Source organism: Coregonus clupeaformis, chromosome 37 (assembly GCF_020615455.1).
Source record: "Coregonus clupeaformis isolate EN_2021a chromosome 37, ASM2061545v1, whole genome shotgun sequence".
NCBI lineage: Eukaryota > Metazoa > Chordata > Actinopteri > Salmoniformes > Salmonidae > Coregonus > Coregonus clupeaformis.
In genome coordinates, this window is record NC_059228.1 from 20,435,870 (window position 1) to 20,450,813 (window position 14,944).

General features: G+C 40.6%; 1 protein-coding gene across 1 annotated transcript in view; it reads right to left on the reverse strand.

Moving 5' to 3' along the window:
* The window catches only part of LOC121553257 (AT-rich interactive domain-containing protein 5B), a 79,343-nt gene that overhangs the window by 48,446 nt on the left and 15,953 nt on the right, over positions 1-14,944 (reverse strand). The window contains exon 4 of the mRNA XM_041866278.1: positions 8,947-9,177. Coding sequence (XP_041722212.1) covers positions 8,947-9,177 — 231 coding nt within the window. The remainder of the gene's footprint in view (positions 1-8,946; positions 9,178-14,944) is intronic.

Sequence of the window (14,944 nt, forward strand, 5' to 3'; positions counted from 1 at the left end):
GCTAGGCCACTCCAGGACCTTCATGTGCTTCTTCTTGAGCCACTCCTTTGTTGACTTGGCCGTGTGTTTTGGGTCATTGTCATTGTGGAATACCCATCCACGACCCATTTTCAATGCCCTGGCTGAGGGAAGGAGGTTCTCACCCAAGATTTGACGGTACATGGCCCCGTCCATCGTCCCTTTGATGCGGTGAAGTTGTCCTGTCCCCTTAGCAGAAAAACACCCCCGAAGCATAATGTTTCCACCTCCATGTTTGACGGTGGGGATGGTGTTCTTGGGGTCATAGGCAGCATTCCTCCTCCTCCAAACACGGTATGTTGAGTTGATGCCAAAGAGCTCGATTTTGGTCTCATCTGACCACAACACTTTCACCCAGTTCTCCTCTGAATCATTCAGATGTTCATTGGCAAACTTCAGACGGGCTTGTATATGTGCTTTCTTGAGCAGGGGACCTTGCGGGCGCTTCAGGATTTCAGTCCTTCACGGCGTAGTGTGTTACCAATCGTTTTATTGGTGACTATGGTCCCAGCTGCCTTGATATCATTGTCAAGATCCTCCCGTGTAGTTCTGGGCTGATTCCTCACCGTTCTCATGATCATTGCAACTCCACGAGGTGAGATCTTGCATGGAGACCCAGGCCGAGGGAGATTTACATTTATTTTGTGTTTCTTCCATTTGTGAATAATCGCACCAACTGTTGTCACCTTCTCACCAAGCTGCTTGGCGATGGTCTTGTAGCCCATTCCAGCCTTGTGTAGGTCTACAATCTTGTCCCTGACATCCTTGGAGAGCTCTTTGGTCTTGGCCATGGTGGAGAGTTTGGAATCTGATTGATTGATTGCTTCAGTGTGCTCCTAATCTCAGCTCATTACCTGTATAAAATACACCTGGGAGCCAGAAATCTTTCTGATTTAGAGGGGGTCAAATACTTATTTCCCTCATTAAAATGCAAATCAATTTATAACATTTTTGACATGTGTTTTTCTGGATTTTGTTGTTGTTATTCTGTCTCTCACTGTTCAAAAAAACCTACCATTAAAATTATAGACTGATCATTTCTTTGTCAGTGGGCAAACGTACAAAATCAGCAGGGGATCAAATACTTTTTTCCCTCACTGTAAATTACACATTTCTCGACGTAGTAATATCTCAGAAATATAATCAATGGCTCATTCGACAGAAGAAAACCTCCCGCATTATGACATCGGCCAGTTTTGAAATCTGACATGTATGATAGACGTTTTTGTGATCTAAAAGTAATCTTCCTATTAACTTCCAGTTTAGTTAGAGCGGCTTTTTCACAATGCTATGTCATACCGACTGTATTTCTGCCTGCGTGAACAGCAAGAGCTCAGATACATATGAAAACATAGTTGACCCCAGGAATCGATACACTCTTAGAAAAAATAGCTCCAAAAGGGTTCTTCGGCTGTCCCCATAGGAGAACCCTTTTGGGTTCCATGTAGAACCCTCTGTAGAAAGGGATCTTCATGGAACCCAGAAGGGTTCTACCTTGAACCAAAAGTGTTTTTTCAAAGGGTTCTCCTAGGAGGGCAGCCGAAGTACCATTTTAGGTTCTAGATAGCACCTTTCTTTCTAAGAGTGTAGAACATCGCTCAGAGATGCCCAAAAATGATAGAACATGCAAAATGGGTGGATCTTTCCTTTAAGTGGGCATACACACTTCCTTTATGTCCACTACTATTCCATCTGGTTGGGATACCCTGTAAAACCACACATTTCACTGCACCCATCCAGTGTATGTGACAATAAAACATCTTTATTTTATTTAACCACAGAGTTAAAGTTAACAGCCCTGCAAACTCCTGATGCAGCTAAAGACACATGTCTGTAATATATGGATGTTGTTTAATAATGGCCATAAGGTTTATTATGTTCCCCAGCAAAGACCAATACTCTTTTTTGTTGTTTATGTCTCTGTCCCTCTGTTTCAGTTCTACATATAATAAATGTCTTCGTGTAGAACTACATTCCATGTCTCAAAGGCTCAAAATACCAGCTTAGATAGCACAGTGTCTACTGTATGTCATTTGTGAAGAGAATATTTGTGTCACGTCTTACACAACAACCCTCTGATACATCACTTATACCAAATAACCATGCTCTTTCATCCTCCTGGAATAAATATGAAATTCACTTAAAACAAGATCCGCTAATTAACATGATTAGCGAATAAACAAAAGCAATTTGAGCTAAAATTATCAGAAGTGCGTGTGAATTTGCCTTGTTTATTATTGCAGTCATTTGCCACTGCAGCTTTATTTGTGCAGTGTTGTGTATGCACCCCTTGGGAAGGGAACATTACTCTTTCATCAGATCAAATGAAGTGAAACGGAGTGATTCCAGGAAGAGCCAATTAAACTGTTCAAAGACGTTTATTATGGTGAGGATTATGAAATCATTTTCATTGGATGGAGTGTGTTTGAGGGTGTGAATGTGTGTGATTGTGCTGAGCAAACTCATAAAGTAGCAGTGCTTGAGTATACACTAATATAAAAGTACACTCAAGCATTGAATTGCCCTTATACCATTCTCACATGTACAATACCATACATTTAATTTAAACATACAGTTTAACAAGCATTCTTTAATCCTACTCTTTTAAAATCATGCATATGTAAATCAGAATTTTAACTTAAACACACTCTAAATCTCTCCCTCTGCCTTTCTTTTCCCTCCTCATGTGACACACTCGTGATCTTTGCAGCGTGTCACTGGGACTCATTAACAGACATCATTCTCCAAACTCAGCCAGCTTTAAACCACAACCAAGCTGACAAGCAGAGTAAGGAATGATCTGAACTCTGACCTCGAAAAAACTTGACAACATCCCCGTGCTCCATTTAGATTCAGTCACAGTGTGTGATTTTAATACACCAAACGCTCTGCCCCCACCCCACCATACATCTCCTCTGCCCTGTCCCATTAAGAAAGATACAAGTGCTGCTCTGCTGTCAAAAAGAAGGAAAATATCAAACAGATACATTAATAGTGTCGTGATCTAAAAATATATCTCTGTGCAGTTTACGTACAGTAGAGTTAAGATTTGCCTAGTGCCTATGAGTTGGCAGTGTCACTTAATGGCTATTGTTTAGAGAGAAGAAAATCCCTTTTAAGGATGAAAGTCAAGCCTAACAACACACAGAGGGGCTGTCCCAAATACGGCATGTCTTTCTGTGAGCGCGAATGTAAAACAGACAAAATTACGTAATGTGGGATTTGCTAAAAACGGGCTAACCTTCAAACGTTTCCAGATTATTGATATTGACAGAGTGAAACAAAAACGAAATGGGTCTGGCTGGGGCTTTTAAAAATCAAGCAATCTGTTTCATATAAACTACTAAGCAGTGGAGGAGCTCAAGACTTATGCTATTCATTACCGAGAAAGGAGAAATCACAGCGACCTATAAATAAATGAATGCACGAATAAACGCACCCATACATCAATAAACCATAATACATTCCAATAGATTACGCTCCAGTTCCATTTGATGGGATTGAGTTAACCAAAGAGCTATTGTTACAACTTTGTAATGTAAAATCTTTGAGCATTAAACTGTGGCGGTGATAAATAATAAATGTATATTCATTTCAAATAGGTCAGGGCATACTTTTCCACTACCTATTGTCTATTTGTAGGGTAATTTATTCCTCTGAGAGATAGTGAGATGTTTCCCTCGCTGAATAACGCAGATGCTTTCCTTCTTTATTGTACTGTGATGAGGAAGTAGTGTTAGTAAGATTGATGCTATTTACGATACTCATAAATGATGTCCAACAATACCAACATTCCCCTACCTGCAAATATAAGAGGAGCAAAAGAGTGCCCACACAATGTCCTTAAAGGGGAAGTTCATCAATTTTTGCATGTGGCCTTATTTTCACTCAAATTGATGAACTTCCCATTTAAAATCCAAACTTCAAGGGTATGTAATATCATCCCTCATGACTCATTGACTCCAGGCCCCAGCATGCTGCTCCACAACCTCTATACAATAAGCAACTTTAAGAGCCTGTGAAAGTCCTCTCCCTCCTCTCTATGTCCAGATAAATCATACCTCTCCAGGCTGTTTACTGTACAGACGAAAGGCCTGTAATAGTGTGCATCTGGGCAGCTTGTCCTCTATGTTTCTGATTAGGATACAAAATAAGGGATATTATGCTTCACCACACAATCATGCTATCAGTGGACTGAACATGCTTTTAGTTCAGTACCAATGTGAGGTTCTTGCTAGCATGAAAAACATTTTTTCACATGCTTATTTCCTTAATCTAATGTTTCAATGATATGGCATATGGATGATAAAAAATACATAACCATGGTTAACACAATTCCGAAGAGATGGGACGCTGAGAAATATAAGAAAATGAAATCTCTCTGATTACCCAAATATATTAAAACAGTGCCAGCTATATAGCCTGATTTTAGCTTTGGAAGAAAGGTTTCAGAGCAGGAATTCTTCCAATCTATAGGGGAGCACATGTTAACAGTTTAGCAGGATAAAAATGGGCCTGTCTTAGGCAATCTCCAGCTCTACTGGGATTCAGTGGAGGGGAGTGACACAGGCACACAAAGGAAATCACTCCTTTATCAGTGTGTTTATATTCTGCTCTCATCCTGGCCATGCTACAGTGCTTTTACAGGAACATTTACACAGTGCCCTTCATTTCACAATACGATAAAAATAGAATCTCTTTAGGATCTATGCATCTGGGTAGTATTAATATCCAGTAATAAATATTTTCCCCCGAGGATTACTAAAAGGATTCAGATGTATTCCAGAAATGTTCCCTCTTTAATAAACATAAAACCAAAAAATCTGAGCGGAAACATTTCAAACAGGCAAACAATAACAACCATTTTTGCACAAAAATCGATTTTATCTCCTTTCCAGACATAGCAGTTAGAATAAAATACTAAATTAAGGAATGAGCCTGTAGTTTCACGTCAAACATGAGTGCCTCACCAGCTTTCAAAACACAGTATATTTAAGCAATGGGTATTATGTTTCTCAGAGGTGGGGGCAGGGAGGGTAAGCAACATTATTACTTTGTTGCAGGAAAATAAGAAGAACTTGCCTCACAATATTCTCAACGCATGGTTCCACTGTTGCCAGGCATGTAATTATACCAATGTTCAAGACATGTTCTCTCACAGCATATTCCAACCACAGAATTACAATTCTAATATGATTACCACAGAGCAAAGTTAATCTTACTGCCTCTAACTATCTCTCAGAGGAAATACCTTGGAACGCTATTACTTCAAACCTTTCTTTGTAGACTATGTTATGTAATTAATCATTTTTGTTCCATCATATCTGTGCGGTTGTACAGAAGAGTATGTTCACAAACAATATGATAATCATATGCAATAATCACATTGTCATCATCCTCTCACAGTTTGGTAGAAATGAGGACACATGAATATGGAAATAGGAAGTAAGTCCTTGATACTAAGTGACATCATGTCAAGCTGTCCTGCTATTACACGGGCCTTGAGTAACCAAACCAAAATAAAGCCTTAAGTTTCTCTAAATGACAGTGGCACTCCTTGGTCCTCTCTAGATAACAGCATTTTAATTATTAGCAGTTCCAGTAGTTCTGCAGTGATACAAATGACATTCTGTCCACACACCGTGAGGTGGCTGTCAATTCACTTGAATAAAAAAATAAAGTCTGTTAAAGGGGCAAGAAAAAGACTTGGCCAATGTTAAAGGTCATGATTAGCATTGGAAAAGCATAAATACAATAGTTTCCAGTCACTTCTAGCTTTAACAACGGCCCATTATTCACTGCCCCTGGCACTTGACCTAATACAAATCTGAAATAAACATGGGTGAATTTAATGTTTCCTAACACGAATGAAACACACAGTAATGTGGCGTACTGAAAGAAGTAGTGTTTACCTAATGACACTTCAGTCAGAGAGTGAAAAAGACTTATGCCTGAATGTGGTGTGACACTTCCAGGCGCTGGCACAATGAGCCAACACTATGAGCAGCAGGAGGATGTGAGCTTGCTATTAATTCATACCAGATTTTCCTACGCATAAAACAGTTTCCCCTCACCTCCTCACTTCTCTTTTAAATTTCAATTACCCACACAGACAGTCTCTCCAAATCTTTTGACCTGTTCCACAATTACGGTGAGTTAAGCTATAAATCAAAAGGTCCAATGAGTTAAGCTATAAAACAAAAGAGTTAAAGGTCCAATGCAGATGTTTTTTTATCTCAATATCAAATCAATTAAGTACCTTACTGTGATTGTTTTCAATCAAAATGGTCAAAAAGAAACAAACACAGCTTTTTAGCAAAGAGCAATTTCTCAAGCAAGAATGTTGCTAGGACTGTCTGGGAGTGGTCTGAGTGGGGAAGGGAAACCTGAAAACTAGCTGTTATTGGCAGAGAGGTTTGGAACTCTCTTTCTTATTGGTCTATAGGTTGTTATCAATAAAACGTCACAATATGGTGCAGAGCGTTAGATGTGGCTGCTGGGGGGCAAGGAGACTCCCAGCTTCACTAAATCCATTGACAACTACGTGCCATTTTCAAGGGATTGTTAAATAAGTGTTATAACTACACTACATGACCAGAAGTATGTGGACACCTGCTCTTCGAAACATCTCATTCCAAAACCATTGGGTCTTAATATGGAGTTGGTCCCCCCTTTGCTGCTATAACAGCCTCCATTATTCTGGGAAGGCTTTCCACTAGATGTTGGAACGTTGCTGCGGGGACATGCTTCCATTCAACCACAAGAGCATTAGTGAGGTCGGGCACTGATGTTGGGCGATTAGGCCTGGCTCGCAGTTGGCGTTCCAATTCATCCTAAAGGTGTTCGATGGGGTTGAGGTCATGGCTCTGTGCAGGCCAGTCAAGTTCTTCCACACCGATCTCGACAAACCATTTCTGTATGGACCTCGCTTTGTGCACGGGGGCATTGAAACAGAAAAGGGCCTTCCCCAAACTGTTGCCACAAAGTTGGAAGCACATAATCCTCTAGAATGTCATTGTATGCTGTAGCGTTAAGATTTCTCTTCACTGGAACTAGGGGACTTAGCCCGAACCATGAAAAACAGCCCCAGACTATTATACCTCCTCCACCAAACTTTCCAGTTGGCACTATGCATTGACCAGATTCGTCTGTCGGACTTTCAGATGGTGAAGCATGGTTCATCACTCTAGAGAAAGCATTTCCACTGCTCCAGAGTCCAATGGCGGCAGGCTTTACATGGAAACCCATTTCATGAAGCTCCAGACGAACAGTGCTTGTGCTGATGTTGCTTCCAGAGGCAGTTTGGAACTCGATAGTGTGTGTTGCAACTGAGGACAGATTATTTTTACGAGCTACACGCTTCAGCACTCGGCGGTCCCGTTCTCTGAGCTTGTGTGGCCTACCACTTCGCGGCTGAGCCGTTGTTGCTCCTAGACATTTCCACTTCACAATAACAGCACTTACAGTTGACCAGGCAGCTCTAGCTGGGCAGAAATTTGACGAACAGACTTGCTGGAAAGGTGGCATCCTATGACAGTGCCACGTTGAAAGTCACTGAGCTCTTCAGTAAGGCCATTCTACTGCCAATGTTTGTTTATGGAGATTGCATGGCTGTGTGCTTGATTTTATACACCTGTCAGCAATGGGTGTGGCTGAAATAGCCTAATCCACTAATTTGAAGGGGTGTCGACATACTTGTGTATATATAGTGTATTTGGTTTTAATATCATCACCTGATGAAGAGCATAGTCAGAACTACACATTTCAGATGATTCCACACTTAGCTCTATCATCAGAGTTATACTGCAAGTAACTACTGTCATCACCAATATAGATGGCAAGTAAATCAAACAATATTTGGATATAGCCATCTAGTTTATTCCCTGAAAGTTAGCTTGTTAACTAGCCATATTGACGTGATCTGTTATTAGCTAGCTAGCCAATTTGATGTGGTCCATCAATCAATGTAGCCTATCATGTCTGTCAGCAGCAATCGTGATTAAAAACAATGTTGAAAAGGGGATAATGTTAGCTAACTTCACTAGGTAGGCCTACGTTGGTTGGAGAAGAAAATACATTAGGTCTACTTACCACTATGTTTAGCCAACTGTACAAAGTTTCTACCGGTAGCTTGCAAAGTAAACATTATCATCTGACAGTACATCGGCAAATGCGCCCTTCTGCTGCTTGACAGACAGATCCCGCAAAGGATAGGAAATTAACCTAAACCACTCATACATGGCAGGTATAGTTCACTTTTAATTTATATCACTAAAATATCCAATTAATGGTGGCCAATATTGAGAGATGATAGAGCTAAATGTGCGCATATTTTATGCCTTGAATAATCAGAAATGTGTAGCTCTGACTATGCTCTTCAAGAACTGATGATATTACAACCAAATAGTTAACATTTATTTAACAATCCCTTAAAAATTATTAATAACGACCTATTAAGTGTCACCAGGCAGGCCAAAACTCCATCCCACCAAAACAGGCTGAAATTTCATACAGCCTTTTCAAACCGCTCTCACACTAAAAGGGCATTATCATAATTTTCACAATTTCACAGGATTATTCCAACCTCATAGTGTAGAAATATATCTAAAACACAGGAAAATCACTGGGCTGCAATGGGCCTTTAAACAAAGACTATCTTAAGGACAGATGATACTCACCAGCCTGGTGTGTTTTGCTGGTGTGTTTTGCAGTGTTGGGGTCAGTTCCATTTAAATTCAGTCAATTTAGGAAGCGAACTGAATCATCTCAAGTCCACATAGGGAATTTCAATTCAACCCATCCCTTGAAGTGACTTGAATCAAAGTGGAAGTGACCTCAACCCTGTGTGGTGTTCAGTCGGCGCAAAATTGGAGAAGACCTTTTGAAGCGGAGCAGGTGCTACCTGCACCCTAGCGTTTTGGGACTTACCGAACTCGTCGCAGACACTCTCGTTCTGCAGCAGGGTGGGGTGTTCGAAGGTGTCCCTGCAGTAGAGGATGCGTGTTGTGCTGTGTAGGGAGGCGATGCCGCCCAGAGCCAGCACGGTGTGGTCCGTCAGCAGGGCCGACGGCTGCTCTCTGAGCCGGGCCAGGACCGAGCGGTAACGGCAGTACTGGGGATAGCTCAGCACCAGAACCTTCCTGCCGTCATCTTCCTGACCTGGAGCAAAACAAATGTTCAAACAAACAGTCAGCCCTAGTTCCAAACAATTATAGGTTAAACCCATCCCCACCCCCTGATAATGACACATTTCACTTGAATAGGGGAATGAGTAAGACTTTATGTATGACATATACTGATAATAGCAGAGGCAACTAAAATATCTTCACATCTAGATTGGCAGGTGTTAACAAGCAACATATAGGTAAATTCAAGCAGCAGTTTTCCCCGGATTGCTCACTTTAGGAAAACAAGCATGTAAGAAATGCCCCTTAAGGCAGTCTTGTCTTTCAGAAACAGGCAGTTTAGGTAGAAAATGTGTTAACCTTGTTAGAGAAAACCCCAGACAATCCATCCAAATCTATGAGCTGATATCGCTACGCATATCATGCGATTGTGTGACAGGAAAAACAATATACCTTTCAGTGGTGAAATATACTAGCATTGAGGCCAAACAAGTACTGTTAGCCGTGAAAGAATAATATATACACCTTGGTCCATCTAAGCATAAAAATCCACCTTGTATGCAATCCTCGTACAGAAAAGTAAGGTTGAGTTGGCCAAACTGGTGGACCAGGACAATGGAAACCTAACACATATACAGTACCAGTCAAAAGTTTAGACACACCTACTCATTCAAGGGTTTTTCTTTATTTTTACTATTTTCTACATTGTAGAATAATAGTGAAGACATCAAAACTATGAAATAACACATATGGAATCATATTTACATTTACATTTTAGTCATTTATAGTAACCAAAAAAGTGTTAAACAAATTCTTCAAATAGCCACCCTTTGCCTTGATGACAGCTTTGCACACTCTTGGCATTCTCTCAACCAGCTTCACCTGGAATGCTTTTCCAACAGTCTTGAAGGAGTTCCCACATATGCTGAGCACTTGTTGGCTGCTTTTCCTTCACTCTGCCGTCCGACTCATCCCAAACCATCTCAATTGGGATGAGGTCGGGGGATTGTGGAGGCCAGGTCATCTGATGCAGCACTCCATCACTCTCCTTCTTGGTGAAATGGCCCTTACACAGCCTGGAGGTGTGTTGGGTCATTGTCCTGTTGAAAAACAAATGATAGTCCCACTAAGCCCAAACCAGATGGGATGGCGTATCGCTGCAGAATGCTGTGGTAGCCATGCTGGTTAAGTGTGCCTTGAATTCTAAATAAATCACAGACAGTGTCACCAGCAAAGCTCCCCCACACCATAACACCTCCTCCTCCATGCTTTACGGTGGGAACTACACATGCTGAGATCATCCGTTCACCCACACGCGTCTCACAAAGACACGGCGGTTTGAACCAAAAATCTCCAATTTGGATTCCAGACCAAAGGACACATTTCCACCGGTCTAATGTCCATTGCTCGTGTTTCTTGTCCCAAGCAGGTCTCTTCTTCTTATTGGTGTCCTTTAGTAGTGGTTTCTTTGCAGCAATTCGACCATGAAGGCCTGATTCACACAGTCCCCTCTGAACAGTTGATGTTGAGATGTGTCTGTTACTTGAACTCTGTGAAGCATTTATTTGGGCTGCAATTTCTGAGGCTGGTAACTCTAATGAACGTATCTTCTGCAGCAGAGGTAACTGGGTCTTCCATTCCTGTGTTGGTCCTCATGAGAGCCAGTTTCATCACAGCGCTTGATGGTTTATGCGACTACACTTGAAGAAACTTTAAAAGTTCTTGAAATGTTCCGTATTGACTGAGCTTCATGTCTTAAAGTAATGATGGACTGTTGTTTCTGTTTGCTTATTTGAGCTGTTCTTGACATAATATGGACTTGGTATTTTACCAAATAGGGCTATCTTCTCTATACCCCCCCCAACCTTGTCACAAAACAACTGATGGGTTCAAACGCATTAAGAATGAGAGAAATTCCACAAATTAACTTGTAACCAGGCACACCTGTTAATTGAAATGCATTCCAGGTGACTACCTCATGAAGCTGGTTGAGAGAATGCCAAGAGTGTGCAAAGCTGTCATCAAGGCAAATGGTGCCTATTTGAAGAATCTCAAATATAAAATATATTTACATTTGTTTAACACTTTTTTGGTTACTACATGATTCCATATGTGTTAAAAAAATAAAGAAAAACCCTTGAATGAGTAGGTGTGTCCAAACTTTTGACTGGTAGTGTATAAATGAAACACTCATTTTCCCTTCCCTCTCTCTCCCTACTCCTCTCTTTCACTCTCTTTCACTCTGCATACAGTATAAGTATATACTGAGTATGTTGAACAATCCCTGGGTGGCATTTCTTCGCACATATCCAGCCAGAGGTATTATCCATAATGAGGTTTTGAATGTAGGCATTCTATAGTAGCACCTACTCAAACATTCCACAACATAACAATGGGACTTTTAATATGAGGTGCCTGTACTAGGTTCTGGGCGATCTGGAGCATAATTAATATAAATATTATTGACAGTGTTGATTATAATAATTTATATGGAATATGATCTGAATATAACATTTGCATTTCTATTGAACAGGGTTTGGGGGCACACCTTCATTTGACACCATTTGCTCCAATTTGGTGTAGACAACCCAGCCCTATTAGGTACCATAGTCCAATACAGGTACCCTTCACAGACAACAGAGCCAGATAACTACACATTACTAATACTTCAAAAGGCAGGGAATGAAAGCTCCCTCCTCAAACACACAAACCACAGATGTGTGTTTCTGTGGTCGTATGCAATTACTGCTTGGTGGCACATGGTTTGTTTCCAAATGTCAAGGATTCTATTTGAACTAGCCAAACCTGGAACCTGGCAATCTCCTGAGGGCCCTCCCAGCATTCTTTTGATTAGATTCAATTTGGGGAAGAAGCCATGGGGGATTTACTGTATAGTAGGACTAAGTGTGTGTGTGTGTGTGTGTGTGTGTGTGTGTGTGTGTGTGTGTGTGTGTGTGTGTGTGTGTGTGTGTGTGTGTGTGTGTGTGTGTGTGTGTGTGTGTGTTGGTTGGTTGGTTGGTTGGTTGGTTGGTTGTTCTAACCTTGTGGGGAACTAAAATCCCCAAAAGTCCCCACAAGCTATTTTAAGCTTTAGGGTTAGGATAAGGAGTTAGTGGTTAGGATTAGGAATTATGTTTAGGGTTTGGGTTATGGGTTAAGGTTAGGGTAAGGGTTATGTTTAGGGGAAAATAGGATTTTGAAAGGAAATTCATTTTAGGTACCGACAAGGATAGAAGAACAAAACGTGCATGTGTGTGAGAGAGTGCGTGTGTGTAATGTAATGGTATATAATGTAATGTAATGGTATATAATGTAATGGTATAGAATGTAATGTAATGGTATAGAATGTAATGTAATGGTATGTACACACTTAATGTCCCTTTGTTCATAAAGTCTGACCTTTTCAAATAAAGGATCTTTACATACAAATGTGAATTGGTTGGGGCCTTAGCTCTGTCACTAGAGAGTTGAAAGATGGAGAGAAAGAACATTATGCCGTTTATCTTTCTCTCTCTTTACTACTTTGGACCAAAGCAGCTGGTTTTGACAAGCATTCTTTAGTGTAGGACCTAGAGGCACTTCTGTAATGATTAAACTACCATGTAACATATATATTTTTTTAATGCATCGTCAAGTCATCTCAAAGCTAACAAACACAACAGGGTCTGTATCATCAGCATAAACACAATGTGACAGGATGTCATCATAACCATTCAGGACAGGTCATCACTATTCATAACCAAGGACATTTAAGAGTGTATTACAAAATATGCTATTCAACCGTAACTATACAGCAGATGGATTATAGTGCCTGCATAAGCAAGTGCAGAACTCCAATTCCAAGGCAACTCAAGGTCAAGGTCGATGATTCTGGGATATAGGCCTACTATTTATAATACTGCTGCTTCCTGCATCACCATTACTCTGAACAACCATAGGCAATGAGAGCTTTTTTGCTTTCCACTTCTCCGGTCAACGCTAGCAACCCTTTCAAACCTACTTTTGGGTTTCCTTCAATAGAGATTACATGGTGAAGAGTAAAGGTAAATCTATTTTCAAACGCAGACTCCAAAAAACTGTTTTATGCTAGGTAACAGCCCAATGTAATAACAAAAATGGTGTTGTAAACTGTATGGCTTACATTTCAAACAAGCTTAAAATCGTTACACCAGGGGAAAAAAACGGACAAGATCTTTCAAACACTGTGAGTGAAGTTCTGTTCACTGAGGCAAAAATGCTGAAAACCATTATTCTCATACTATCGTTCAGTCACTAAGTCCTAAATCCCTCACTCAGCTGAAATTTGCTGTTGTCAACATTTCCACATCATCTAACCAGACAAGGAATTTACTGGAGCCTAGTGTTATGAGCCAATAGCGACACATTGATATCTGTTCTTACAGTAGGTACCGCACGGATATCAAAACAAAATGTAAAGCTTATCAAAATAGAGGGAATAAACTAGGGAAACTGGACAAGGAGACTATTTTGTATTCTTTCCCCATCCACTACCTTTTTGCTGTTCAGCTCTGTATTGATTTCAGAGGTTGCCCTGTTTCCATTTACCCAAGACTCCTTTCATAATGTATAACACCTCTCTGATTCATCCGCCTCTCTCTCCTGCAGCATCTACGGTTTTCAATATAAAGGACGTGACACAGAGAGCTATATGCAGGCTGGCTCTCAAGCTGTTTGTCTTTATTGAACCAAAAAATCACGGCATCTGCCAGCAATAAATATTGGACGGAATGCAAAAAGACAATCATATTTCAGTAATGACTAGCTTCTCCTCCCTAGGGAGATTTTTTTTTTTTATCCCTTCATATTCATGATGCATAATGTAGCCACCATGATTCAATGGGCTCCAATCACCACTGCTGCATTACACTCAAGTATTGACTCGCCTCTTTGCAACAACCCATAATATCAGCTGCATCAAAACATTTCCTGGTTTAGATCAGCACCAAGATAACTATTAGTCGCCGTTATATTCACAAGGCATACAGTATCTGTAAAGCCTTCAAAGGGAATGGTATTCTCACAAAAGGGCACAAACGCCCAGAGGAAATGTTCTATTAAAACTGTATGAAGGAAGGACAGCAGAGGGCTGCTCTCTCTGCAAGTTGGTTCCTGTTCTTAATTATCTAATGGCACTAAAGTGCCTCTTTCTGTTCTATTTTTTGCGGGGATTGGAGGGAGGAGAGGGTGTCCCGAAAAACAAAAAATAAACGTTTATATAATTTTCACCTCAATTTATTCAAGTGTTCTGCGCAATAATTCAGGCCAGCTATATGCATACCGGAATAAAACGCAGCACAATTGCTCTGAACACTGTTCTTAATTTGGTTCCAGATGTTCTCACAGTTCACATTGAAAAATTGCAATAAACGACATTTTCAAAAACATACTCCCATTTCAAATGGTTTAGAAAAAAAACAAGAGCACTTTCCCTGAGTTGATTTATGTGATTCTATTACATTAAACATTCCTTCCCCTAAGCGGGCTCTGCTCCCTAGCAACAAGCGCTAGCAGCTCTAATGTCGTTGGCATGGGGCCAGTGTAAGCTGTCTGCGTTATTGATTGCTAGATTGAAAAGTTTGCATTTAATAGGCTCTGTAATACATGATAAAATGTGGCTCCTTGAGCCAAATTGGTTCCTTTGACTATCAAAGACTATGGCGGTTACAAACAAGGCAGCATCCCAATGTTCCAGAGGTCTTTTAAGCCTGAACCAAATTATAGCTTCAACCCTGCATCACCACAATCATACTCCAAACATGAGACTCATAATTGCCTATACC